The sequence below is a fragment of the Leucoraja erinacea genome, chromosome 27 (genome assembly GCF_028641065.1).
Source record: "Leucoraja erinacea ecotype New England chromosome 27, Leri_hhj_1, whole genome shotgun sequence".
NCBI lineage: Eukaryota > Metazoa > Chordata > Chondrichthyes > Rajiformes > Rajidae > Leucoraja > Leucoraja erinaceus.
The window spans coordinates 27,235,318-27,260,999 of NC_073403.1; the positions used below are offsets into that span (position 1 = coordinate 27,235,318).

Below are 25,682 nucleotides of genomic sequence, written 5' to 3' on the forward strand. Positions count from 1 at the left end.
AACGTGGTGGCTTCAGGCGTACGGCCTCGCGGGGCCGGTCCCACTTCCAACCGCGGTGCCGTCTGGAGCTGTGCGGGGCTGGTCCCGACATCATACTCACCAATCAGCTGGGAAGGAAGCGGGCCGACTGAATTTGGACAACGCACGGCGTCGGGCGGTTACGTCATCACGCAACGGCACGCTGGGCGGTGACATCATCGCGCAAAACCACGTGCTAGGCGTACGCCGTCAAGCCGCTGTGTACGATGTCAAGACGCTGCGAACGGTGTTGAGACACTGCGTATGCCCATCGACAGGCCTTGCCGCGCGGGATTTTTGGACATTGTCAGTTTTTCGGAGCCCCGCGCGATGGCCGGACCAGCCTCGCATAACTCCATACGGCTCTGGCGATCAAAGTGGGACCGGCCCCGCGAGGCCGTACAGCTCAAGCGACCGCGTTAGGTCGCCCTCGCTGCATGCAGTCGCATGCTGGTGGGACAGGCCCTTAAGTGAGCCTGCTTGCTTGACATGTGGTCGCGTTAGTGGACAACTCCATCGTAACAGAAAAGCCTGTTCAACCCTCACGTTACACCTTTCCACTTGTCAGTTAATCTGCAGACACTAAGAATGCAGGAGAATGACACACACGGCGCCAAGGATTATGGCTTATCCTCCTCCAGATCCCTCCTGTGCCCAATAAAAGTCACTGGATATGAGTTTTAACCTGGATAGAGGTTGTACAGATTGGTTGCTTACTCTGGAACGCCAGAGGTTGTGGGGAGACCTGTGAGAAGTATATACAATGATGAGAGGCATAGATAATATAGACAGTCTGAACCTTTTTCCCCAGAATGAAAAATCAAATACATGGGGGCATAGCTTTAAGGTGAGAGGGGGCAAAGTTTGAAGGAGGTTTACAGGACAATTGTTTACACAGAGGGTAGTGAGTGCCTAAAATGTGTTGTCTCAGATATGAGAGTAGCATTTAAGAGGCTTTTGGGTAGGCACGAAAATGTGGAATATGGATTATGCACAGGCAGGTAAGAGATGGTCTTGGCTTAATGGTCGGCACAGACATTGTGGGTCAAATGGCTTGTGCTGTACTGTTCTGGGTTCAGATCGTTATAGCAACGATTTGTATGAGAATGGACAAGTTTACAGGTGACACAAAGTGAGCAGCATCGTAGATAGCAAGGATGGTTATTAAGAATTGCAGCAGGATCTCGATCAGTTGGGAAGATCGGCTGAGTTTGATATAGATAAGTGCAAGGTGTTGCCCTTTAGAATGTCTAACAAGGGCAAGCCCTAGTGAATGGCAGTGCCATAGGGAGTGTTTGCGAGTAAAGGGATCTAGGTGTGCAGGGATATAGTTCTCTGAAAGTGGTTTCACAGGTAGATAGGGTGGTCAAAAAGGTCAAACCCGGGTCTCTGATGCGGTGAGGCAGCAGCTCTGTTAATGGTTTTGTTGCTTTTGAGTATATCTTCATATTTAATCTCTACTTGTATCTTCATTTTTAATCTCTACTTGTATCAGTTTTCAAATTCAAACGTGCAATATATTTACCATTTGCTTGAAATGAACTCACCCCGTGGTTGAAACAGATTTCCCCATTTGCACTCTGTGGGCAAGAGCTGAGGTTGAAGGCTTGTATTGGTAGGCATTTGTGGTCAAGACACATCATGTCGGGTCCACAGGCAGTGCCATCTTCCACATAACCAAGTCTGGTGCCATCATCCAATTCGACGTGACCGCCCCTGGGAATGATGCGATAGACCTATCAATGCTCAATTTAATCAACATCACACACTGCTCCTCTGCGCCCTTTGTAGTAAAGTCTACACTTTGACTGTAGTAAATAAAGATTAGACTTCAAGAGAAAATATCACATTTCTCCTAATCTGACTCAGGCATTAGTGATTCTTTGCAAACACTTTTAAGGGCCTGTCCCACTTAGGCGATTTTTCAGCGGACTGCCGGCGACTGTCAAGTTCCCGGCAGTCGCCTGAAAAACCGGGAACTGGAACGGTGACTGTCAGAGTGGAACACACACACATCGCAAAGGCGAGGGCCAAGGAAAGTGGGGGGAGTGCTGTCTGAAATTCACACGGTGCACAGCCAAGGTGATACAGACACACACTGTGATGAACAGGAAGGTTAAGACGGCTAGCACAATGTACGGTAAGTCCTTTAAATGGGGGGGGGGGGGGGGGGGGGGGGGGGGGGGGGGGGGGGGGGAGAAGGGGGGGGAGAAGGAGTGGAGACACTTTTAAGAAGCCAGCCAACTTTTAATAAGCCAGAGATACACAGCTGTGAAGTGTGGCGGGCATTTAACATTACCGGTCGGTTATCCTTGGTTCTGAAAACTCGTGCTTACGTTTTTTTTCTCCAATGAGCCAATGAAAATATCCGGTCAGCAAAGGCGATTAACTATAACTACATACGACTACCTCGACTACCAACAACTACATGGCGACCCCACTACAACTGTATCTACGACTACAGGATGATTGATTTTCTCCATGGCGACCAATTTGAAAAACCATGTTGAAAAATTTGCGGCCACCATACTGAGGCCGCGACTAGTTCCTAGAATGCGGGAACTCCTCACGACCATGAAGGAGACTCACCTGAGACCACCAGCGAACATGTGGCGACCATGTGGCGATCTGCACTCGCCTAAAAAGTCGCCTAAGTGGGACAGGCTCTTGAAAACGACATTCCATACTGTTTCAAACATAGATTTCTGGTGGCTACAAACCAGACTCAAATCCACTAAACACTGGCCAGTATGATAGCAATTGAGCTAATAAGAAGCAAGGCATCAAAGCCAAACTCTGTCCATGCATTGCATTCTTTCTCATTGTCCTGATCAATCAATCATAGTTGTCACAGCTAAGTATAAATAATGCTAAGACCCTGTGAAAGCAGCATCATTACTCTGTTTAAGAAAGAACTGCAGATGCTGGAAAAATCGAAGATAGACAAAAATGCTGGAGAAACTCAGCGGGTGAGGCAGCATCAATGGAGCGGAGGAAATAGGCAACGTTTCGGGCCGAAACGCTTCTTCAGACTGATGCAGGGTGGGGGGGCGGAAAGAAGAAAGGAAGAGGAGCAGCCCGAGGGCTGAGGGAGAGCTGAGAAGGGGAGGAGACAGCAAGGGCTACTGAAAATTGGAGAAGTCAAATGTTCAAGCCGCTGTGGTGCAGACTGCCCAAGCGGAATGCAAGGTACTGCCCCTCCAATTTCCGGTGGTGCTCACTCTGGCCATGGAGGAGGCCCAGGACAGAAAGGTCAGATTTAGAATGGGAGGGGGAGTTGAAGTGCTGAGCCACAGGGAGATCAGGTTGGTTGATGCAGACCGAGCCGAGGTGTTCGGCGAAACGATCGCCAGGCTGGTTCTTTAGTAACTTGTCAGTTTCTTTGTTGAACTAAATTAAGGTGCATGTTGCAATCAAAAGCACTTGAACAATTGGTTGGGAAGAAAGCCAAACTGTAAGAAAGATGACTGCGCCTCCTTTTCAAGAGCAGCCAGCTTGGTCTCACCGATGTAGATCAGCTGATATCTAGAGCAGCGGATGCAATAGATGAGGTTGGAGGAGGCACAGGTGAACCTCTGTCGCACCTGGAATGACTGCCTGGGTCCTTGAATGGAGTCGAGGGGGGAGGTGAAGTGACACGTGTAGCATCTCCTGCGGTTGCAAGGGAAAGTGCCCGGAGAAGGGGTGGTGCGGGTAGGAAGGGAAGAATTGACCAAGGAGTTACAGAGGGTGTGGTCTTTGCGGACAGCATACAGAGGGGGAGATGGGAAGATGTGGCGAGTGGTGGGGTCACGTTGGAGATGACGAAAATGACGGAGGACTATTTGTTGTGGGGCTGTATAGGGCTGGACTCTTGTAGTGGAAGTGAGTTTGAATTCCACCATAGCCACAGGGACATTTTAACATTTTAAGCAAAGAAGCTGCAGTCTCAGTAACGCTAAACTTGAGAAGATTGAACTGCTGTAAATCTTGCACTGGTTCATCAGCGAAGGAGATCTGCTGATCTTGTCTGATGTGTCCTAGAGGAGACAACACGCTCGCCAAAATGGTTGGCTCTAAATAGCCACAGTTCAGTAGTAGGTAGAATGGAGATTAAATGCTGCCATTGCCAGTGGCATCTGCTGGGAATTTACAGAATAATGAAAGGCACAGATAGAGTGTATGTAAAAAGGATGTTTCCACTGGTGGGAGAGTCTAGGACCAGACGTCAGAGCCACAGAATTAAAGGGCGATCTTTTAGAAAGGGGATGAGGAGGAATTTCTTTAGTCGGATGGTAGTTAATCTGTGGAACTCATTGCCACAGAGGGCTGTGGAGGACAAGTCAATTAATATTTTTAAGGCAGAGGTAGACAAATTCTTGATTAGAACGGAGGTCACGGGTTATCGGCAGTAAAATGGGATTAGGATGCAGAGATCAGCCATGATTGAATGGTGGAGTAGACATGAAGGGCCAAATGGCCTAATTCTACTCCTATGACTAGTGAACTTGTGAATCTTCTTGTGCCTGGTTATACCTCATTGTTTTTCAGCATGGATTGAAGGACTGCGGACTGGCAGGCACTATCTGATCTGTTTGGATAACATGCAGAATAAAGCTTTTCTCTTTTTCTCAGTTCATGTGACAATAATAAACCAAAACCTAATCCTTTAATTACTGAGCAACATTTAAATCCTTTAATAATTTCTCAGAGTTCAGCAAGATCTCCCCAATAAGTAACTAATTGTGCTGCTTTCATATTGATGAGTCTTTTATATATCTTGAGGGAGTTCCTACCAGACATTTTTATTTCATTTTATTATGGGTCAAATAAGTCACTATGTATTAACTAATATAAATCAAAGTTCAGCAATACCTCTGCTTAGCTGTGCTAAATTCTGCAGACAGTGCAGGTGAATTGTTACCTGCAATCCAGGTACTTGCTTTGATGGTAAAACACCATGCTAGTAATGTCTCCTATGAGAGTTCCATGTCTTGGAGGCTGAGTGATATTTGAACAGAAAAGATAACCACAAAGAACATCCCTGCACAAAACAGAGAGCATTTGGTTACTAACCTCGGAAACAAATCCTAATTAAGATTCAAGATGATGCACATGTCATTAATCATTAATAAATGATCCGGAGTCTTTAGACTTTAGAGATGCAGCGCGGAAACAGGCCCTTCGGCCCACCGAGTCCAGGAACACCAGCAAACACCCCATAAACTAGCACTATCCTACATAATCGGGACGATTTTACAACTTACAGAAGCCAATTAACTGACAAAACTGTACGGCTTTGGAGTGTGGGGGAAACCGGGGCATTCGGAGAAAACCCATGCGATCAGAGGGAGAACATGCAAACTCCATACAGACAGCACTTAGAGTCAGGATCTAATCCAGATCTCTGGCGCTGTAAGGCAGCAACTCTACCATTGCACCATTGTATGTAGTCAATGTAGGGATATTCAGTGGTCCATTATGTATGCAAAACAATTAGGGTAACAATAAATGGACCAACTGACCCTAGAACTGGGAGCATTGGAGGGGGGGGGAGGGGGGCGTCTAGAAACTCGGAAACAGGCCCAATGGTGCAACGTCCATGCCAACCAAGATGCCCCATCTCCGCCTGTCCCATTTGCCTGCATTTGGCCCATATCTCTCTAAACCTTTCCTATCCATATCTTTTAAATGTTGTTATGGTATAAGGTACCTAGTGATCCCCAGATTCCCAAAGATCTGGGGATATTCTGAAAACATCAGGTATCACGCAATACCAAATAGTATTGGGGGGGGCACAGTGGACAAGCTGGTTTGGATTCATTGGGGTTCTCTTGTGCTGGAATCAAACACGTGCTTCAAAGAGAAAGGAAAAGCTCAACCCATGGGAAACGACAATGTGGTTCAAGCAAAAGACGACTTTACACCAGGGAGGTTCATTAAAGGTAGCCACTTACTGCTTGCTGCACTGAAGCCAGTTTTGACCATCTTTGCCACAGTTTCCCGTCTCAGTTCCCTCGACATTCAGTTTTTCATAACATAATCGATCTGCAGAATCTTAAACATAACCAAACTGTCTGCTTTCAGTCGTTTTTTACAACTTAAAATTATTTCCTTAGGTCTATTCCGTTTTTTTCATTAACTGCTGCTATAAACATAATGTACATTTTAGTTGCCCGCTAGGGAACAGGTAGAGGAAAATAAATTGTCTCAATGAGTTCACTTCTTTTAAGTGCTTCTCTTAAAGAGGTCGTCCTAGACAATGGACAAGAATGTATTTTTTATTTGAGGTTTAGTAAAAACCAGCTGGTATGGAGTTTAGTTTAGTTTGGAGATACAGCATGGAGCCAGGCCCTTCAGCCCACCACGTCTGCACCGACCATCGATCACCCGTTCACACACGTTTGATGTTATCCCACATTCTCATCCACTCCCAATGCACCAGGGGTAATTTTATAGACGCCAATTAACCTACAAATCCGCACATCTGTGGCACGTGGGAGGAAACCGGTACACCTGGAGGAAACCCACGCAGTCACAATGAGAAATGTGCAAACTCCGCATGCAGAGACACAGCACCCGAGGTCAGGATCGAACCAGGGTCCCTGGCGCAGCTGCGTCATCTTTTTCTGAGTTCCAAATGCACATGGCAATTTAGACATCAGGGACAAGCAGGAGGTCACACACATTAACACACCTGACCTTCTGAATGACCAGGGGACTCATCATTAAGTCCAGCAAAGAGTTGAGCAATGCTGCCATGCAATGTCAGATTGTAGTGTAGTCCCATTATTTTTTGGAGCCAACACGTTTGATTGTAAAGATAAATAAAACTAAGTTTTAATTTTACTTTATGTTTTACTTTACTCTGTGTTACTTTACTTTAATGTTTTAATTGATTGCTATATGTTTTAAGTTAATTAATTACCCATTAAGTTTTATTAAGATAATTTTTTATATTTTATTTATTGAACATTTTTATATGTCACCAGTCTTCGGAGATATTTAAAAGCAGATCAGTGGTCCGAGCTGCCAATAGGTCTTCAGGGTGGTGTGAACTCAGAGTTCAGTACCTGGGGGCTGAGGTTTAGTTGTCACTAGTGTGCAGTTCATGTCATGAGATAGCAGTGATAGTCGGGGCTGAAGCTTGCTTGGACCTGGGGCAGGCTGCAGAAAATAAGTGCAGCTATGAGATTAGTGCTTGCAGTGTGTAAGGAGCAGACTGAATCATTGTCGGGGTAAGGAATGTTCAGAATGGGCACCACTGAAGGACTACAGAGTGAAGTTAGCAATGAATCACCAAGTTACAGTGTTTCCTCCATGTGTTCCGGTTTCCTCCCACGTGCCATAGAAACAAGGAGGTGCTGATGCTGGTTTACAAAAAAAGTCAGATAGTTCAGAAACAGTCTGTTCCTGTTAAGAGTGAAGGCGGACCAGATTGGGGAATGTCAGTACAGTGATATTGGAGGTGGTGTACTCCTTCTGCCGATTGCACTTTCACATACTCCAGATGAAGAAACCAGAGAGCATTGCTGCCTGTTTTATACATTGGAAAGACACGAAATGCGCGAGTAACTCAGCGCGTCAGACAGCCTCCCTGGAGAGCATTGATAGCTTGGGACTTCTTCAGACTGAAGGGTCCCGACCCAAAACCTCATCGATCCATGTTCTCCAGAGATGCTGCCAGACCCGCTGAGTTACCCCAGCACTTTATCAAGGGATTGGGGAGAAGGCAGGAGAATGGGGTCAGGTAGAAGATAGATCAGCCATGATTGAATGGCAGAGTAGATGATGGGCCGAATGACCTAATTCTGCTCCGATCACATATGACCTTATGACTTTTGTGTCACAACATTAAGGCTGCACTGGCTGGTTTGAAGGACCTTGGCTTAATGCATGGATTTGGTGAGCTGTCTGTGCGTGATGCAAAAAAATAATAAAATTAGACATTTTTTTATTTGTGTAAGTGGGAAATCTGCCAGTGAAATTTGTGAGGAGTCAAATGTCAGGGGGCAGGCAAGACAGGGCTGATGAGAAGTGGAAAGATGGGACTCTGATGTGCATTTACATAGGACCCCTGAACCTAGTAACCCAACCCACTTAGTAATCCAACCCACATTTTAACAGCTCACAGCTATTCCATGGGAAACTGCTGATAGTTCTACAAGCAACAACTGATATTTTCCTCAAATCCTAGAATAATGAAACAGGAGCTTCTTAGAGTCACAATTACAGGACGGAAACAGGTCCTTCAGCCCAACTTGTCCAGGCCGACCAAGGTGCCCCATTTATGCCAGTCCCATTTGCCCATATTTGGTCCATATCACTAAATTATTTCTATCCACATACCTGTTCAAGTGTCAATTAAACACTGTTATAGCATTATTTATTAATTAATGGATGCATTTTTATTCTATACCTTTAATATTGATCATTGACATTCTAAACAACTCAAACATTCAACAATTAAATTAAATCAAATGTGGTAGTTAAAATCAAAAGTATTCCTTCTTTATATAAATTTACATAACATAGGGATGCTAATCATTTTTAATTCTACATTTGAAATTTATCAACTAATTTCAATTAGAACGTTATAGTCAAAACCATGCTTTATTCAATATAAAAGGGTGATTCATCCAGGGACTGACGGAGTCCCTGTCTCTTGAATCAATTTAGTGCATACATACCATGACCCCAGATGTAATTGCACTGCCTGTCCCTGGTCTGGCATTTGCTGCCTAAACAACGGCCCTGAAATGCAAAAATGGGAAGCTACGATTCAGTGCGGTCTTAGTCATACAACACGGAAACAGGTCCTTTAGCCCAACTCGCACATCCTACCAAGATGCGCCATCCACACTAATCCCATCTGCATGCATTTGGCCCATAGCCCTCTTAAACCTTTCCTATCCATTTACCTACCCAAATGTCTTTTTCATGTTGGTATAGTACCTGCCTTAACTACCTCCTCCAGCAGCTCTTTCCATGTACCCACCACCCTCTGTGTGAAACAATTGGGTCAGTGCATTAATATGGAAACATGTGGATAATTGCAGATACTGTTAAACATAAGGCACCTCTCCCTCACACTGAGCATGTTCAAAATAACTTATCAGGGCTCCTATTTTTGGTTTTACTTTATGATCTGTGGAGGCTTGCTGTTTCAACATTCATTCTTCGCAGGTCACCTCTCCACTCCCACAGACGTTTTTCAGTGAGTCTGAGTTCCAACTAGGGGGGCTCTTTGCCTATGTAACCACATTAGCAGATGGATGCACCTCAGTAAGCCCCTCATGTTTTCTGGAGTAGGTATTTTCCTGTTGGCAGCTGGGAACAGAATCGGCCCAAATATAGGTAGGACATGATGATCAAAGTAGCATAATAACAAAGTAAACCAAGCTGCCTTCAAATTCATTTGGAACAAAGTGTGCCTGAATGTATTTCGTTTTCAAACGAGTTGAGAGGATCTAAACCTATAATGAAGAGCATTGGGGCGCACATTGATATAACATCAGCAATTAATAAATACTACGGCTCCTGAAAGGCAGGCTATACTCAGACTGGGTCTCAAACAAAAATCATATTGTAAGCATTCGAAGTAAAGTTTGGAAATCCTGACTGAAATAGCATATTCGATTAGCATGGGCTGGTACTTGATTAGTACAATACATGATTAGTACATGTATCAGGGGTTATGGGGAGAAGGCAGGAGCATGGGGTTGAGAGGGAAAGATAGATCAGCCATGACTGAATGGTGGAGTAGACTTGATGGGCCGAATGACCTAATTCCGCTCCTATCACTTATGAACATTAGAAGCATCAGTGGGTTTATTCAGTGGGTATTGCCTTAGTGTTTAAAGATCATTCGGGCTTTGGACTTGAAGTGCACTGAAGCGTTGGTGGCAATAGAGACCAGAGGTCTCGGCTGGGAGTGAAGGAATGTCACCATCAACATCAAATATACACCTTATGTTTTAAATAAATGACCAAAAATCGCTACTATAAGACCCACTGAGGGACACATCTCATGGTTCCTGGGATCAAATACCCTGTTGATACCTACGGGGTAACACCAGATGTAGAGGCATGAAGTGTGTCATATTGATGGGATTGAGATTATTGAGGACTTGAGTTCCTTGCGAAAGTTAGTGGAAAAGCAGAAAACAATTGTTGAGGACCCAAGCTGCATCCTTGAGTAAGCAAGACACACACGAGACTGCAGATGTTAATATCTTGAGCAGGAAACAAACCATTGAAGGAACTCCACAGTTCAGGCAGCAACAGTGGAAGGAAGTGGAAAGACCACATTTGGGTCCACACATCCCCTTCCAGCAGCTACCTATCCTCTACTCCACCAGTTGAATGAAGGGTCCCATTCGAAAACATTATCGGTCCATTTCCTTCCCGAGATGCTGCCTGATCTGCTGAGTTCCTCCAGCAGTTTTTTTTTTTGCTCTATGACTAAACATCTGTTTTTCAAGGTAAATACATTTTGAGAGAGTAAATTAAACCTGAATAGGATCAATCAGCCATGGACCCATAACTCCAGTGGATTTGCATAACATGCTTTAGAAGGAGAAAGTGCAAAAGTCAAAAACTGCGTCCAAATGTGTAATCTTGGCGAAACACTTTACCTGATCATTGTCGCAAGAGTAGCCATCCAGCTTATGAACATTCCAGGGGCACTGGAGGAAGAGAAATCATGAGATCAATGGGATCACTTTGTATTGCTGGAAGGATTTCACGGTCCTTCAGAGTTAGTTTGGAGACTTTCTTCCACTTTGAATTTCTGAATGAAAGTGGCAATAGAGTGGAATAAAACTACATCCAGTCTCGTTGGAGGTCAGGGCCCCTAAAGGGCCAGTCCCATTTGGGCAACATTTGCGCGTCATTAACGCAACATAATTTACACGTCACGACACGTGTTGCGCGCGACGTGACGCGCACGTGATATGCGCATGGCGTGCATTACGCACGCATGGCGGTGGTGAGGAATGGTGGTGTAGGCAGTGACGCGCGGTCGTGCGTGGCGCCCCCGGATTTTGGGATTCACAAAATCTTCGTGCGCCACCTGTGTGACGCGCAAATGACGCCCAAATTAGACAGGCCCTTTACTTTCCATTTAGCTCTCCACATAGTTAATCATGAACTTGACATTCACTCCATAGAGGTAAGTGTACAGGCTCATGAAAACCCACACAGATCATAGCAGAGAGTGTTTCAATGGAAGTTTCAGTCTTTCAGATGTTGATACACAGTTAGACAGAAAAAATTTCTGTGCTTGATTTCACTGAATAAAAATATTGAGGAATGCACATAATAATCGTATTAAAGTATCCAGAGACAATGATGACGTGTGTAATTGACAAAACCAGCCAGGAACAACAGTGTAAAACTAAACATAGACACAAAATGCTGGAGTAACCCAGTAGGACAGGCAGCATCTCTGGAGAGAAGGAATGGGTTACGTTTTTCGGATCGAGACCCTTCTTCGGACTCAAAAACTAAATGTACTGCTCAACACATTGAATGGCGGTGCTGGCTCGAAGGGCCAAATGGCCTACTCCTGCACCTATTGTCTATTGTCTAACACTTCAAGATCTCAAGTGAATTGTATTGCTTTTATTCCTCTTTCGTACAATGAATGTAGATGTCCAGGTTCCTTAGTTAGATACGATACTATAGAACTTTAGGAACCGCATATATATATTACTCCATAAAGTGCTGGAGTAACTCAGTAGGTCAGGCAGCAGCTCAGAAGAACATGGATAGGTGACGTTTCGGGTTGTGACCCTTCTTCAGACTGAAGAAAGATCCCAACCCGAAAAATGTGTTGATCCTGAAATTCTGCCTGACCCAATGAGTTACTCCAGCACATTCTGTCTTATTTTGTCGACCAGTACCTGCAGTTCCTTGCTTCTAAGTGTGTATACACAGACTGCCGAAGGCTCCCAACACAAAAAGTCTCCAATCCATGTCCTTCTGAGATGCTGCGTGTCTGCTTCGCAGCTCCAGCGCTTTGTGTCTTTTTTTCTAAACCAGCATCTGCAATTCCTTGTGACTACGTATTTATTCTTCAACTACTTTATAACTGTGATCTCCCTCATCACCACAACCTGGTTATCTTGAGGATACAGACACACAAACTGCTGGAGGAACTCAGCGGGTCAGGAAACAACTGTGGGGGAAATTGACAGATAATGTTTTGTTTTCAAAGGTCTTTGGTTCAAAGGTTACGTGTACAAAGCCCTGCCTCAGGAAATCGAAGGGGGGTGCTGCAACATAAATAGTGTATGTGATGGGAACAAACTCTTCAGACCTCAGGGTGGCACAGTGGCATAGCTGGTAGAGCCACTGCCCCACAGCATCATGAACCTGGGTTCGATCCTGACCTCTGGTGTTGTCTCTGTGGAGTTTGCACCTTCTCCTTGTGACTGTGGGTTTCCTCAGATGCTCCAGTTCCCTCCTACATCCTAAAGATGTGCGGGTTAGTAGATTAATTGGCCTCTATAAATTTCCCCAAGAATGTAGGGAGTGAATGTAAATGTGGGATAACATTGAAATAGTGTGAATGGATGACTGAACATCAGTGTGGACTCAGTGGGCCGTCTCGCTCTCTCTGTCTCTCCCTCCCTAAATAGTCTCCTGTTCTATCGTATCCATTTGATCTCCATTCCCTTTGCCCTGTTTACACGCCTTCACATTTCCTTATCTGTGTCTCTCCCTCCCCCTGATGTCAGTCTGAAGAAGGGTTTTGACCCAAAACGTCACCCATTCCTTCTCCGGCAATGCTGCCTGTCCAGCTGAGTTACTCCAGCATTTTGTGTCTATCTCTCATATCTGTTTACAAATTTGAAATCAAGTCACTAATATTTACTTCAAATCTGCACAACCATATTTTTCACAATGTTTTATCACAATGCCTAAGGTTAAAAGGAAGAGATGTTAATTCATCTGTTATAATTATCATTTCATGTATCAAATGTATTAAAGTTGTCAGGCTCTTAACATTAAAATGTTTTATAAAGAAGAGGATCATCATCCCAGAGTGAGTCCCACCGTAAATTGGAGGAACAGAACGTCATATTTCGCTTGGGTAGTTTACACCCCAGCGGTATGAACATTGACTTCTCCAATTTCAGTTAGTTCTTGCTTGCTCCCTCTTTCCCCTCCCCTTCCCAGCTCTCCCACAGCCCACTGTCTCCGCCTCTTCCTTTCTTCTTCCCGCCCCCCCCCCGCCCCCCGCCTCACCCGCTGAGTTTCTCCAGCATTTTTGTCTACATCCAAATAGCAAGTGTTTTTGCATTCAAAGTAACGGCAACGATGGGATCAGTAATACATGAAATTTCTGTGATGAGAAAAGGAGAAATTCTCCTACCTGGCTGGAATCCCCAGTGCAGGTCTCTGCAATATCACACTCATTCACAGACTGCCTGCAAATCTCACCTCGTGGTTCATACTGCAAAACACATAGGGGCGAGGTTTTACTTCATCCAGAGAAGTGAAACAATATTGGGTTTTGAATTGTGTGGGAAGGAGCTGCAGATGCTGGTTTAAACCGAAGATATGCACAAAAAGCTGGAGTAACTCAGTGGAACAGGCAGCATTTCTGGTGAGAAGGAATGGATGACATTTCGGGTCGAGAGCCTTTTTCGGAATGCTGAAACGTCACCCATTCCTTCTCTCCAGAGATGCTGCCTGTCCAGCATTTTGTGCCTATCTTGAGCTTTGGGTTCCCATTTGTGGAAGAGTGATCGTAAATTATAATAAAACCTTGAGATGGGATGTGAGCATCAGCAACAAGCCCCACATTAATCTACATTCAAATTTGCTCTTTGGAAGATGGTGGCGAGCTGTTATTTGTTAAACTTGTGTGATCCTTGTGTTGAGCACATTCCCACATTGCTGCTAGATGGGATGTTCCAAGATTTTGACCCATAATGATGGATTAGTGATAATTATTCCAAGTCAAGCTCAAGTGTCAATGGAGGTCAATTCTGCAGTTTGTGACTCATGTGCCTATTCCCACTGTCCTATCTAGACAATAGACATCATGGATTTGGTTACACAAAAAAGCTGGAGAAACTCAGCGGGTGCAGCAGCATCTAGTATTTGGTTAATCTGAAGAGGGGTCTTGACCTGAAACATCACCCATTCCTTCTCTCCAGAGATGTTGCCTGTCCCGCTGAGTTACTCCAGTATTTTTTGTGTCTGTTTAATTAATGATATCGGAGAAGCTTATGCTAGTTGTTGCCGTCATCTTGTCGATTGTATAGACTTCAGGGAGGGTCGGGGAGTCAATCAAATAGTCTTCTTTGCCCTGAAAGATGTCGTGTTTCTTGAGTGATTGGAGCGGCTCTCATCCACTGACTGATGATGTATACATGTGGAAAGGCTTGAGGGGGGGGGGGGGGGGGGGGGGGGGGGGGGGTCAGGAGATGAGTCACTCATTACAGAATAACCAACATTTGACGCGGACCACCGACCAGCTGGTTGAGTTCACTGGCATCTTACCTGACAACCTCTGCAGCAGAGGCCATTGCTACACATTGCATTGTGGGTAAGAGTACACTTCTTGCAGCAGTTCCCACCAGCTCTGCTGCATTCCTGATGAGGTGAAATAAAATGACCATGATTTTATAGAAGCATTTCGCAAATACAAAGATAAATGAATAGTTTAATGGTTTCTTAAAGGTGGGTCTCACATTTATCTGGGGTTCAAATATGTGCAAAGACAATTGTATATGAGCTTTGATAAAACTGTGCAACACCATGTTGAACCAGATCAACCAAGGCTTGCGATAAATGGCAGATAAATGGTACAGTAGGATCAAAAGGGAACAAAAAAATATTATTTACATTTCTATAGTATATGTACAGATAATAAGGGGTTATCCTTTCAAATGGGCATTACCAGTGAGAAGGGGTAAACTAGTCTGCAACAATGTAACTACATTTGTATTTGACCCATCTATAATTGTTTTATTTCCCCCCGTGGCTGCCCAGCATTAAAATCATAAGGGACTCAGAAAAATGCAATCCCACAAAATTGGTCACATATAAGCAACTAGTTGGTGAGAACATAGTGCAATGAATGGAATTGTCTGGCTGATATTTTCCATCTTATCTAGCCTCTTCTTCAACTATTTTTGGTACCACAACTGCAAACTGCCTTGTTATTACAGATAGATAAGGGTTTGCACCACTATGTAAAATTGACATAAAATCATCAATTTGCTCTCTCTTCTAACCAACATTGTATTAAATAAAGCTGGTATGTTTGGGTAACACTGGGGCAAAACAGATTTCATGCAAAGACCTTCAATGCAATGTAAGACAGAATATTATGGACAGTGGATTCCGGGTACAGTAGCATCTACTCACTGCTGCTGATCCACAATCACACTCTTCTCCATTTTCCACGTATCCATTCCCACATTCTTGAGGGTCAACTAGCTGTGGAATTGAGGACAGGTTCATATTAAACTTTACTTCATAACTAATGTAAGGGGCAAGAATTATCTTGTAATTCCTTTTATTCCAACAAGCAGAATAAGCATAGTGAGATAACAATACAATACAATAATACAATACCTTTATTTGTCATTTGAACCTCACATGAGGTTCAAACGAAATGTAGTTTCTGCAGCCATACAATAAAAGAACCAAAACACACACCAACACTATTCACATAAACATCCATCACAGTGGCTCTCCTCCTCACTGTGATGGAAGGCAAAGTTCTTGTCTCTCTCCTGCACTCCATTTCCCACCCGAAGTCGAGGTCAAAGCCCCCGGCGGGCGCTAGTCCGCGGCAAATTAAGGCCGCGCCGGGCGTTGTAGGGCCCCCCTCCAGGTCACTCTCAACCCCGCAATTCGGGCGGGAGAAGTCGCCGCTGCCGGTGCCCCGCAAAACAGCCTCCCACCGGGGATCCGCGAGCTCCCGGTGTCACCATCCACTGGAGCCGGGCTGCAGCAACGCGCCACCGCCGCTCTCCACGCCCCGAAGCCGGCCAGCTCCACGTAGGTAAGTCTGCAGCAGCTCCACGGCAGCTCCACGGCAGGCTCCTCAGCAGCTCCACAGCAGCTCCTCAGCAGCTCCACAGCAGGCTCCACGGCTCCACAGGCTCCGTGACTTGAGCTCCCAGGTCGTTCCGGTGGAGGCCGCTCCACGGCGCTAGGCCTCAACGGCAACAGAGCTCCGACAGGGAAAAGGTCGGGTCTCCATGCAGGGAAGAGATTAAAAGTTTCCCCCACCCACCTCCCACCCCCCACACATACACATTTAAAAAAAAAACCCGATGAACAGCTAAAAACTAAACCCTCAACAGGACAAAAAAACAAAAAAAACACAGACAGACTGCAGAGGCCGCTGCGACACCGGTCGCGCCGCTATCTATCAACAGATAATGTGTAATTGCTGTGTTTGTTTCATGTTGTGTCTAGAACAGACTGGTTTATCAGGCTTATCAGGTTTGATAAATATATAGTACTTTCTGTAGAGGGGCTGCTGCTCTCCTGGCTTTAGTGCTGAAGAAACAAAATAGTGCCTCAGAGACAGAGTAAGAAACACACAAAATAACCAGTGGAGTCAAACGGTTTTCTTACCGTGTCGTATCGTGTCGTGCCGTGTTGGACGTGTCGTACCGTGTCGGACCGTGTCAGACTGTGTTTTACTGTGATTAAACATTCCTGGCCGTGCATGTAAGTTTTGGACATCTTACAAAATAAATCAGTGTTTGTTTAACTTAAACACGGAGTCGAGTGGATAACTGGAATTTATGGGACATTGGTACGACTCGCGTAGGCCGTGACTATCAACAGGTACATTCTGTCGTAACAGCTAACATATATAGAGCATGGAAATATCTCGCCCAACTTATCCACATTGACCAACATGCCCCATCTACACCAGTCCCACATGCCCGCATCATCATCATCGTTGAAAACATTAGCAACGCAGTGGTGTTGGTTTCCAACGGGAACGGTGACGGACGCACCACAAGCGACTTTGAGTCCTTAAAAGGCGCTTTACAAATAGAATGTATTATTATTATTATTATCTCTGTCCTCCAATTCCTGCGGACATCCGCCACTGGAAGAATAGGATTTTGATGTGCGTAATTTATCATCATTGCTTACAATGCTATGTACAACAGTGATCGCAACTTCTACTGAAGTGTGGATGGCCGTCGGCTCGCTAGAAGCTCATTCGCCCTTTGACATGTTTTGTTTTTGGTCCTGCTGGGGGTCCACAAACCCCTCCTCACCAGGCAAACCAGATGGGGGAGACGGTTTAGTCACCGACTATCCGACCATGGAGCGGGTAGCACCGGATTACATGGTACCAGTGGCGGGGGGAACTCCCCCCTGACCTTACCCCGACACATGCCCACACTTGGCCCATAACCCTCTAAATCTATCCTATCCCTGTACCTGTCCAAATGTCTCTTAAATGTCATGACTGTAAAACAAAAAACAAACTCAATTCAACTCAGATCCTGCCTCAATTACCTCCTCCGGCAGCTCATTCCTTATACCCATTACCCACTGTGTAAAAAGGTTACCCCTCAGGTTCATATCAAATCTTTCCCTCCTCACCTTAAACCTATGTCTAATATAATTTAAGCAAAATTCTTTAATTCAGAAGTTGTAAGTGATTCCATTTATTTACATCTTGAATAGAATATGGTAAAATGAGTTGGATGTTTCAAGATGGTTTGATCCTGAATTTCTTGGTGCTGCTTTGCGGATAAAGTGTGGGTTAGTGGGAGAGTCCTTGGATGAAACAGAAGATCGTTCTTCCCCAACTCCAAATACTTTTGTGCTTTTCTCTCAAGATTAAATTTAAAAATACCTCAATATTGGATTTTGGACACTATGTCCCTATAAATCAACCGTACATCAAATAGACCTTCTAGTGATCAATTCCAAATACAACAGTGCTGTGTGAAGCTGGAATGAACACTCCTGGTTGTTGGCATACAATCCCTGGCTCATAGAGAGGTCAGAGTTATACAGCACGGAAACGGGCCCTTTGGCCCAACTTATCCATGCTGACCATGATGCCCCATCTAAACTGGTCCAATTTGCCTGCATTTGGCTCATATCCCCCTAAACCCTTCCTATCCATGTACCTGTCCATGTGGTCTGATGTTTTCCCAGAGGCAGGTGTGCCCTAGAACATTGTTGCAGGAATTTCCTCGTGCATTGTCCTTGGCCCAACCATATTCATCTAGTTGCCTCGAGGAATATTCATTCTAGGGATGATGCTCTTCCAAGAATGCCCTGAGGTATAGTGTCAGCAGCTGACAGCGATTGCCCGGCCTGTGTAGTCCCCACTCTAGTCTTCTTGGATGTAAACTCTCTTAACAATGCTTCAAATGTTTCTGATCCTTTTCACAATCTTATGGTGGAGGGTGGGGACTGATTTGGTGGTAACACTAAGCGTATTGTTCAATCGTTTCACTGTCTGTATCCTATCATTTTCACCTCTTCCACAGCCAACAATGGACCAATGTGGGCTCCATCTTTCCCCAGTCATCGGTGTCGGATCTGATTTGTTCTGAACCTTTTCGTACCTCTAGTTTCCCTCTCCCCTGACTCTCAGTCTGAAGGAGGGTCTCGAACCGAAGTCACCCTTTCCTTTTCTCCAGAGATGCTGCCTGACCCGCTGAGTTACTTTATGTCTAAGTGCATTTTGATGCAGGTTGCACCAAACAAGTGCACTGAGAGTAGGTAAAATCCATTTTCGAAGCTTATATGAATATAACGCTAGTTGAAATGAAGGAAGGATTTAAACCATTGGATCTGTGCAACTAATTGCAATGTGTGCATGTCAGTGTCTTTCTGACTGAAGTTACTGTTACACAAAAACAGTAGCTAACAGCAGTTAAAGGGCAGCTGCCTTACAACGCCGGAGAGCTAGGTTCGATCCCGACTATGGATGCTGTCTGTACGAAGTTTGTACGTTCTCCCCATTCTTTGAGATTTTCAGTTTCTTCCCACACTCCAAAGACGCACAGATTTGTAGGTTAATTGGCTGTGGTATAAATGTAAATTATCCCCAGTGTATGTAGGATAGTGTGAATGTGCAGGGATCACTGGTCATTGCGGACTCAGTAGGCCGAAGGACCTGTTTCCGTGCTGCATCTCCAAGGTAAAAGTACTACTGGCACACAAATATATCTCCTACATAGAGAACTGCTACACTGAACGTAACACAATATATCTGACCTGCCATGTAATCAATATGTGTCGGGATTAAAGCCAACTGAAGTGTTTGATCCTCAGTACTAATGATAGTTTACATTCAACAATGATAATAAACAAATGATATTAAACAGGATTCTCACTTCAGAAAAGTATTTTTGGCCATAACTTATCATTTATCCAAAGGCCTTACCTTGAGAGGTTTGTTAAAAAGACAGGTGCCACCTCCAGCTTGTAGCAACTGATTATAATCGCTGATGCTGCATCTTGAAAATTTTCTTGGGAGATAGTGCCTAAAAGTACAAACAGGAACAAAATATCATGAACAATGAACTGTACCACAACCCTTGCTTTCTAAATCTACCATCATGGGAATGTGAAAGCCTGTTCAGCATATTAAACAAAAAATCACATTTTGGGATATGAGCAGCATTGGCAAGCTCAGTATTTATATGTTGTTCATCTCCAACGCGTCCATGTTTGGCCCATATCCCACCAAACCGTTCCTATTCATGTACCTGTCCAAACTTCTTTTAAATAGTACCTGCCTCAATTACATCCTCCTGCAGCTCATTCCGTACACCCACCATTTTCCTCCTCCATTAAAAAAAAATCTTAAATTTGTAGCAACTCCTGGTCCTCATGCATCCATTTGTATTCACATTGCTGACAATAGCTACTCGACTACAGTTCACGAGCTAGCACTAAAAGCAACCCAAGAAAAAGCATTGCATTTCCTCTTTTTCCCCGAGTTTTTAAAATTTGTAGATGCCATTAAACTATATACATAAAATAATATTTTCTATAATATGGGCCTACCTGGAAAGGAAATAGATACTTTGTATCCTTGCAACAATTGGAGAAAGGTGTGAGCTGGATAATAGGTTGCCTTTTGCCACTTAATTATCCTTTAGAAACTGCATTTTACAAGTGTGAATCAAAGCAGGGCTAAATTTAGCGTGCCCATGTCTATGATCTATAGCAACCTACACTTAGAAATTGAACGGTGATTACATAATACAGGATCTAAAGAATGACTTCAACCATAAACCTGCACATTGCTTTCATTTGTATTGGCCCACTTTGTACTGTAATGTACTTGTGCACTCGAGACACCAAAATCATCATTGTGATTTATTTGACACAGCGCTTCAAAGAAAAGTAATTTTTCTACCTAAAATAGAATTTTAAAAATATTGGTTCCATCTGAGCAAAATATCATTAAGTAGATATTTGAAATATTTTGCTGCATTGGAAATAAAAGAGGACAGTGGCATAAATAACGATGCAAGACTGTGACTAAACTATTGCTATCAGCAGCACCCTGATGTACTGGTTATCAACATTTATCCAATATCAGATTATAGAGATTTATTGGCAGATAAAGAACATTTGTTTCTTGTGGACTACAGGACTGACTTTGCCTGAGGGATACAGAGATTAGTTTCCTACGTTTTGATTCTGTCATGCACCCTTGAATGTTTTCCCTTCTTAAAAATCATTTCCAGAGATTGCATTTTGGCTTGGTGAGGATGGTGGGAGGAGGTGCTTTGTGGTGACACTCCACCCATCCTCAGCATGGAACAGGCAGATGGATATTTGTGCTTTATGCAGATTTCATTTTTGCATGTTCATTTGTTCAAAGGGAAGGCGCAGGAGAGAATTTGGCAAAGCAGGAGGCAATGAAAGATATCAGATGGCAGGATACCAAATATTGGTCAGTTGTTTATATAAATATTGGGGGTTTGACAGAATGAGAGTAGGACCAAGAGAGTCCGTACACAATGCATAATTACAATGCTGTGTAATGAACCTGACGATTAGGGAGCTTAAGATGAAGAAACACCTAGGAGGCAGTGATCATAATATGTTAGGATTCAACCTGCTGTTTAATAGAAAAGAGGATACTAAATGCTTTTACAGATATATAAAGAGTAAATGAGAGGCAAGAGTGAACATTGATCTGCTGGAAAATGAAGCCGTAGTAGTAGTAATGGGGAACAAAGAAATGGCGGATAAACTGAAAATGTATTTTGCGTCAGTTTTCGCAGTGGAAGACATCAACAAATTCGAGAGAGTCAGGGGGCAGAAGTGAGTGCAATGCTCTTACTCAGGAGAAGGTGCTTGGGAAGCTGAAAGGTCTGAAGGTGGATAAGTCTCCTGGATCAGATGGACTACACCCCAAGGTTCTGAAAGAGGTACCTGTTGAGATTATGGAGCATTAGTAGTGATCTTTCATGAATCACCAGAGTCAGGAATGGTTCCAGAGAAGTGGAAATTCGCAAATGTAATTTAGCTGTTTCACAAGGGAGCGAGGCAAAAGAAAGGAAATTATAGGCCAGTCAATCTAATTTCTGCAGTAGATAATATTTTAGAGTCCATTATTATGGATGAGGCTTCAGGGTACTTGGTAGCATGTGATAAAATAGGCTAAAGCCAGCATGGTTTTGTTAAGGGGAGATCTTGCCTGACAAATCTGTTGGAGTTTTTTGAGGGGGAAACAAGCAGGAAAGACAAAGGAGAGTCAGTGGATGCTGTAATAAAGTGCCACACGTGAGGCTGCTAAACAAGATAGAAGCCCATGGTATTAGAGGAAAGGTACTAGCACGGATAGAAGATTGACTGGCTGGTAAAAGGCAAGAAGTGGGAATGAAGGGGGGGCTTTTCTGGTGACTAGTGGTGTTCTGTAGTAGGAGTCAGTATTGGGATCCGCTACTTTCACGTTATATGTTAATGATCTGGATGATGGAATTGATGGCTCTGTGGCCAAATTTGTGGATGGTTGAGGATAAGTGGAGGGGAGGGTAGTGTTGAGCAAGCAGAGATGCTGCAGGAGAAACAACTTGGCAGATGAAATTTAATACTAATAAATGTGAAGTCATTCACTTTGGGAAAAAAAATGATAGGGCAAGTTATTTTCTAAATGAGGAGGAGCTGCGTTGTAATGCAACGCAAAGGGATCTAGGGGTATTAGTACATGAATCACTGAAAGTTAGTATGCAGGTGCAGCAAGCAATCAGGAAGGCCAATGGAGTTTTGGCCTTTATTGCTAGGGGGATTGAGTATAAAAACACGGAGGTCTTGCTGCAGCTGTACACAGTATTAGTGAGACCACATTTGGAATACTGTGTACAGTTCTGGGGTCCATACTTAAGAAAGGATGTACTAGCCCTGGAGGCAGTGCAGCGAAGGTTTACAAGATTAATTCCTGCAATGAGGGGATTGACATATGAGGAAAGGTAGGCTGGAACTCTACTCTTTGGAGTTTAGAAGAATGAGAGGCGATCTCATTGAAACATATAAGATCGTGAGGGGCCTTGATCGGGTGGATGCACCGAGGATGTTCCCAATGATCGGGGAAACTAGAACTAGGGGACATAGTTGCAGAATAAGGGGGGGCTCTTTTAAAACTGAGATGAGGAAGAACTTCTTCACCCAGAGGGTGGTTAATTTATGGAATTCACTGCCCCAGGGAGCAGTGGAAGCAGAAACTTTAAATATATTTAAGACTAAAATAGATGGTTTTTTAGCTGCCAAGGGGATAAGGGGCTACGGGGAGAGGGCAGGGATATGGACCTAGGTATGGTTAGTATAGTAAGACCTGAGTGATCTCCTGGACAAGTGTCGATCGCCTGGATTGGGGTCGGAGAGGAATTTCCCGGATTTTTTTCCCGAATTGGACCTGGGTTTTTATCCGGTTTTTTGCCTCCCCCAGGAGATCACGAGGTTCTTGGGGTGGAGAGGGGTGATAGCGGTATAAAGGGGAGGGTAGTGTCTTGTGTTCTGTGTCTTGTGTCTACTGTTTGTGGGTAAGTGTGTCTGTTTAGTGTTCAGCCATGAGCGAATGGCGGTGCGGGCTCGACGGACCTGGTGGTCTACTCTCGCACCTACTTTCTATGTTTCTATGTTTCTATGTTAGTACTTGGACAAATTTGCAAAGTGGCCAAATGAGTGGCAAATGGAGGAGCATGTAGCAAGGTGTACTCATAGTCTTTGGTAGAAGGAATAAAGGCATAGACTTCTTTCTAAATGGGGATAGGATTCAGAAATCGGAGATGCAAAGGGACTTGGGAGTTCTGGTGCAGTACTCTTGAACGGTTAATGTGCAAGTTGAGTCGGCGGTAAGGGAGGCAAATGCAAAGCAGACATTCATTTCGAGGGAAGACACAAAAAGTGGGACAGGCAGCATCTCTGGAGAGAAGGAATGGGTGATGTTTCAGGTCGAGACCCTTCTTTAGCTAATTCATTTCGAGGGGACCAGAATATAAAAGCAAGGCGATAATGCTGAGACTTTATAAGGCGCTGGTCAGACCACATTTGGAATATTGAGGGCAGTTTAAGACCCATATCTGAGGAAGGATGTACTAGTTTTGGAGAAGGTCCAGAAAGGTTCACAAGAATGATCCCGGGATGATTGGGTTTCTCAGAATTAAAGGACATACCTTTATAATGGAGATGAGGAGGAATTTCTTTAGTCAGAGGGTGGTGAATCTGTGGAATTCATTGCCACAGTTGGCTGTGAAGGCCAAGACATTGGGTATTTTTAAACAACGGTTCTTGATTGGCACGGCAACACAGATAATGGGGAGACGGCAGGACAATGCGGTTGTGACGGAATAATAGATTAGCTATGATTGACCCATCTTACCCTGTATCCTCCATTATACAACCACGCCAGACATCAGGACACCGGCAATTATCTGTGAATAGAAATAAAACATGGAACAGTTGAAGTGCAGATGCAATGGTTTCAATGTGCAGAATGGCATATGATAAATACATTTCATATGATCTGTGAAACATTGCAGCGATTATGATTCAGAAAGATGACGGTACTTTACCTTCGATCAGCCATTAAGTCAATGCCCAATTCTCCAATGTTAAATCTCCTTTGATATAGGCCGCAAGTTGGTTGGAATGGATCTCCAGAATTCTATTTTTCCATCGGAGGGTGATCTTATAGAGGTGTATATGATCATGAGGAGAATGGATAGGTTGAAAGCACAGAGCCTTTTACCCAAGGTAGGGGTATCATGAACCTTAGAGACTACTTTAGCCTTCAGAGATAGAGCGCGGAAATAGGTCCTTCTGCCCACTGATTCAGAAGTAGGTCCTTCTGCCCACTGAGTCCACGCTGTTCAGCTAGCACCATCCTATACACGAGCAATTTACAATTTTACCAAGACAATTAACCTACAAACCTGCAGGTCTTTGGAGTGTGGGAGGAAACCGGAGCACCCGGTGAAAACCCACGCGGTCACAGGGAGAATGTATAAACTCCTTATAGACAGCACCTGTAGTCAGGATGGAGCCCGGTTCTCTGGCACTGTAAAGCAGCAACTCTACCACTGCACCACCGTTCCACCATATGGGTTAAGGTGAGACGGGCAAGATTAAATAGGCACCTGAGGGGCAACATTTTTACTCAAAGGGTGGTGATATATGGAATGAGCTGCCAGAGAAGGTCATTGAGGCAGGTACTATAACAGCATTTAAAGGGCACTTGGATAAGTCCATAGATAGGAAAGGTTTAGAGGGATAGGTGCTACTCAGGCTAATGGGAATAGCCTAGAGGGGATATCTTGGCTGGTATGGACAAGTTGGGCCAACGGGCCTGTTTTTGTGCTGCATGACTGGATGACTCTATGGAATGAACCTCAGAGGAAATTGAAGCACAATTTGGCATTTCCATCCAAGCAGGATCCTTAGTTCTTGAACCAGGGAATTTGGCTCTCTAATTCCAGAGATTAAATTTGGTCAAATGTGCTTCATTTTCAAATGAAAGGTGATGAACATTTCATCACCTTTCAAAGGTCATTTCAAAATTGGTTTAACTATGGCTTGATAACGGCAAAAAAACGTTGGAAAAATGCGCCCATCCCAACGCTTAAAATGTGGATCACAAGCATGTCTGAAATGTTACATCTCGAAGATATGAGATTCGACCTAGCAGGAAAATCAGAACAATTCTTAAAGATATGGTGTCCTTTCATCGATTTATTACAAATATATTATGGTGCAACATAACCTTGAAAATTAACCATTTCAGAACTGGGTGAGGGGTGTGGAAAGATATGAAGTAGGTATATCCCTTTTCTTTTCTGTTTTTTTTTTACTTTTATTTTTTTTTTTCTGTTTTTCCTTTCTTGTTTTCTCCTTTTTTTAAAAACATCTTTATGGGTTCTTTCTCTCTATCCTTCCACAAATTATCAATTGTTAACTTCTGGGGCTTACACATCACTACTTTCCTTAATCTTTTATTTTCTCTCTTTTTCTTGCTTCGGTTATTTCTCTATTGTTAAATTTAAAATAAGAAGTTGTACACAAAATGTATTATGTTATATGCCACGGTTTATACGACTGTACATTGCTTCTAATAAAAATATTTAAAAAAAAAAAGTGATGAACTTATGAACATAGAAAGTTAATGGTTTTGGGAACTATTTCCTCATACAGAGAAATTCCAATAA

At 43.9% G+C, this 25,682-nt stretch overlaps 1 protein-coding gene across 2 annotated transcripts in view; it reads right to left on the bottom strand.

The window, feature by feature from the left end:
• Positions 1 to 25,682, bottom strand: part of adam11 (ADAM metallopeptidase domain 11) — a 145,282-nt gene that overhangs the window by 19,125 nt on the left and 100,475 nt on the right. For both annotated transcript variants that reach the window (XM_055657337.1, XM_055657336.1), the window contains exons 14-23: positions 23,861 to 23,912; positions 19,406 to 19,505; positions 15,385 to 15,456; positions 14,515 to 14,607; positions 13,379 to 13,459; positions 10,635 to 10,685; positions 8,688 to 8,751; positions 5,955 to 6,054; positions 4,922 to 5,041; positions 1,566 to 1,734 (exon numbers count right to left, since the gene is read on the bottom strand). In XM_055657337.1, the coding sequence (XP_055513312.1) occupies positions 1,566 to 1,734; positions 4,922 to 5,041; positions 5,955 to 6,054; positions 8,688 to 8,751; positions 10,635 to 10,685; positions 13,379 to 13,459; positions 14,515 to 14,607; positions 15,385 to 15,456; positions 19,406 to 19,505; positions 23,861 to 23,912 (902 nt within the window). The remainder of the gene's footprint in view (positions 1 to 1,565; positions 1,735 to 4,921; positions 5,042 to 5,954; positions 6,055 to 8,687; positions 8,752 to 10,634; positions 10,686 to 13,378; positions 13,460 to 14,514; positions 14,608 to 15,384; positions 15,457 to 19,405; positions 19,506 to 23,860; positions 23,913 to 25,682) is intronic.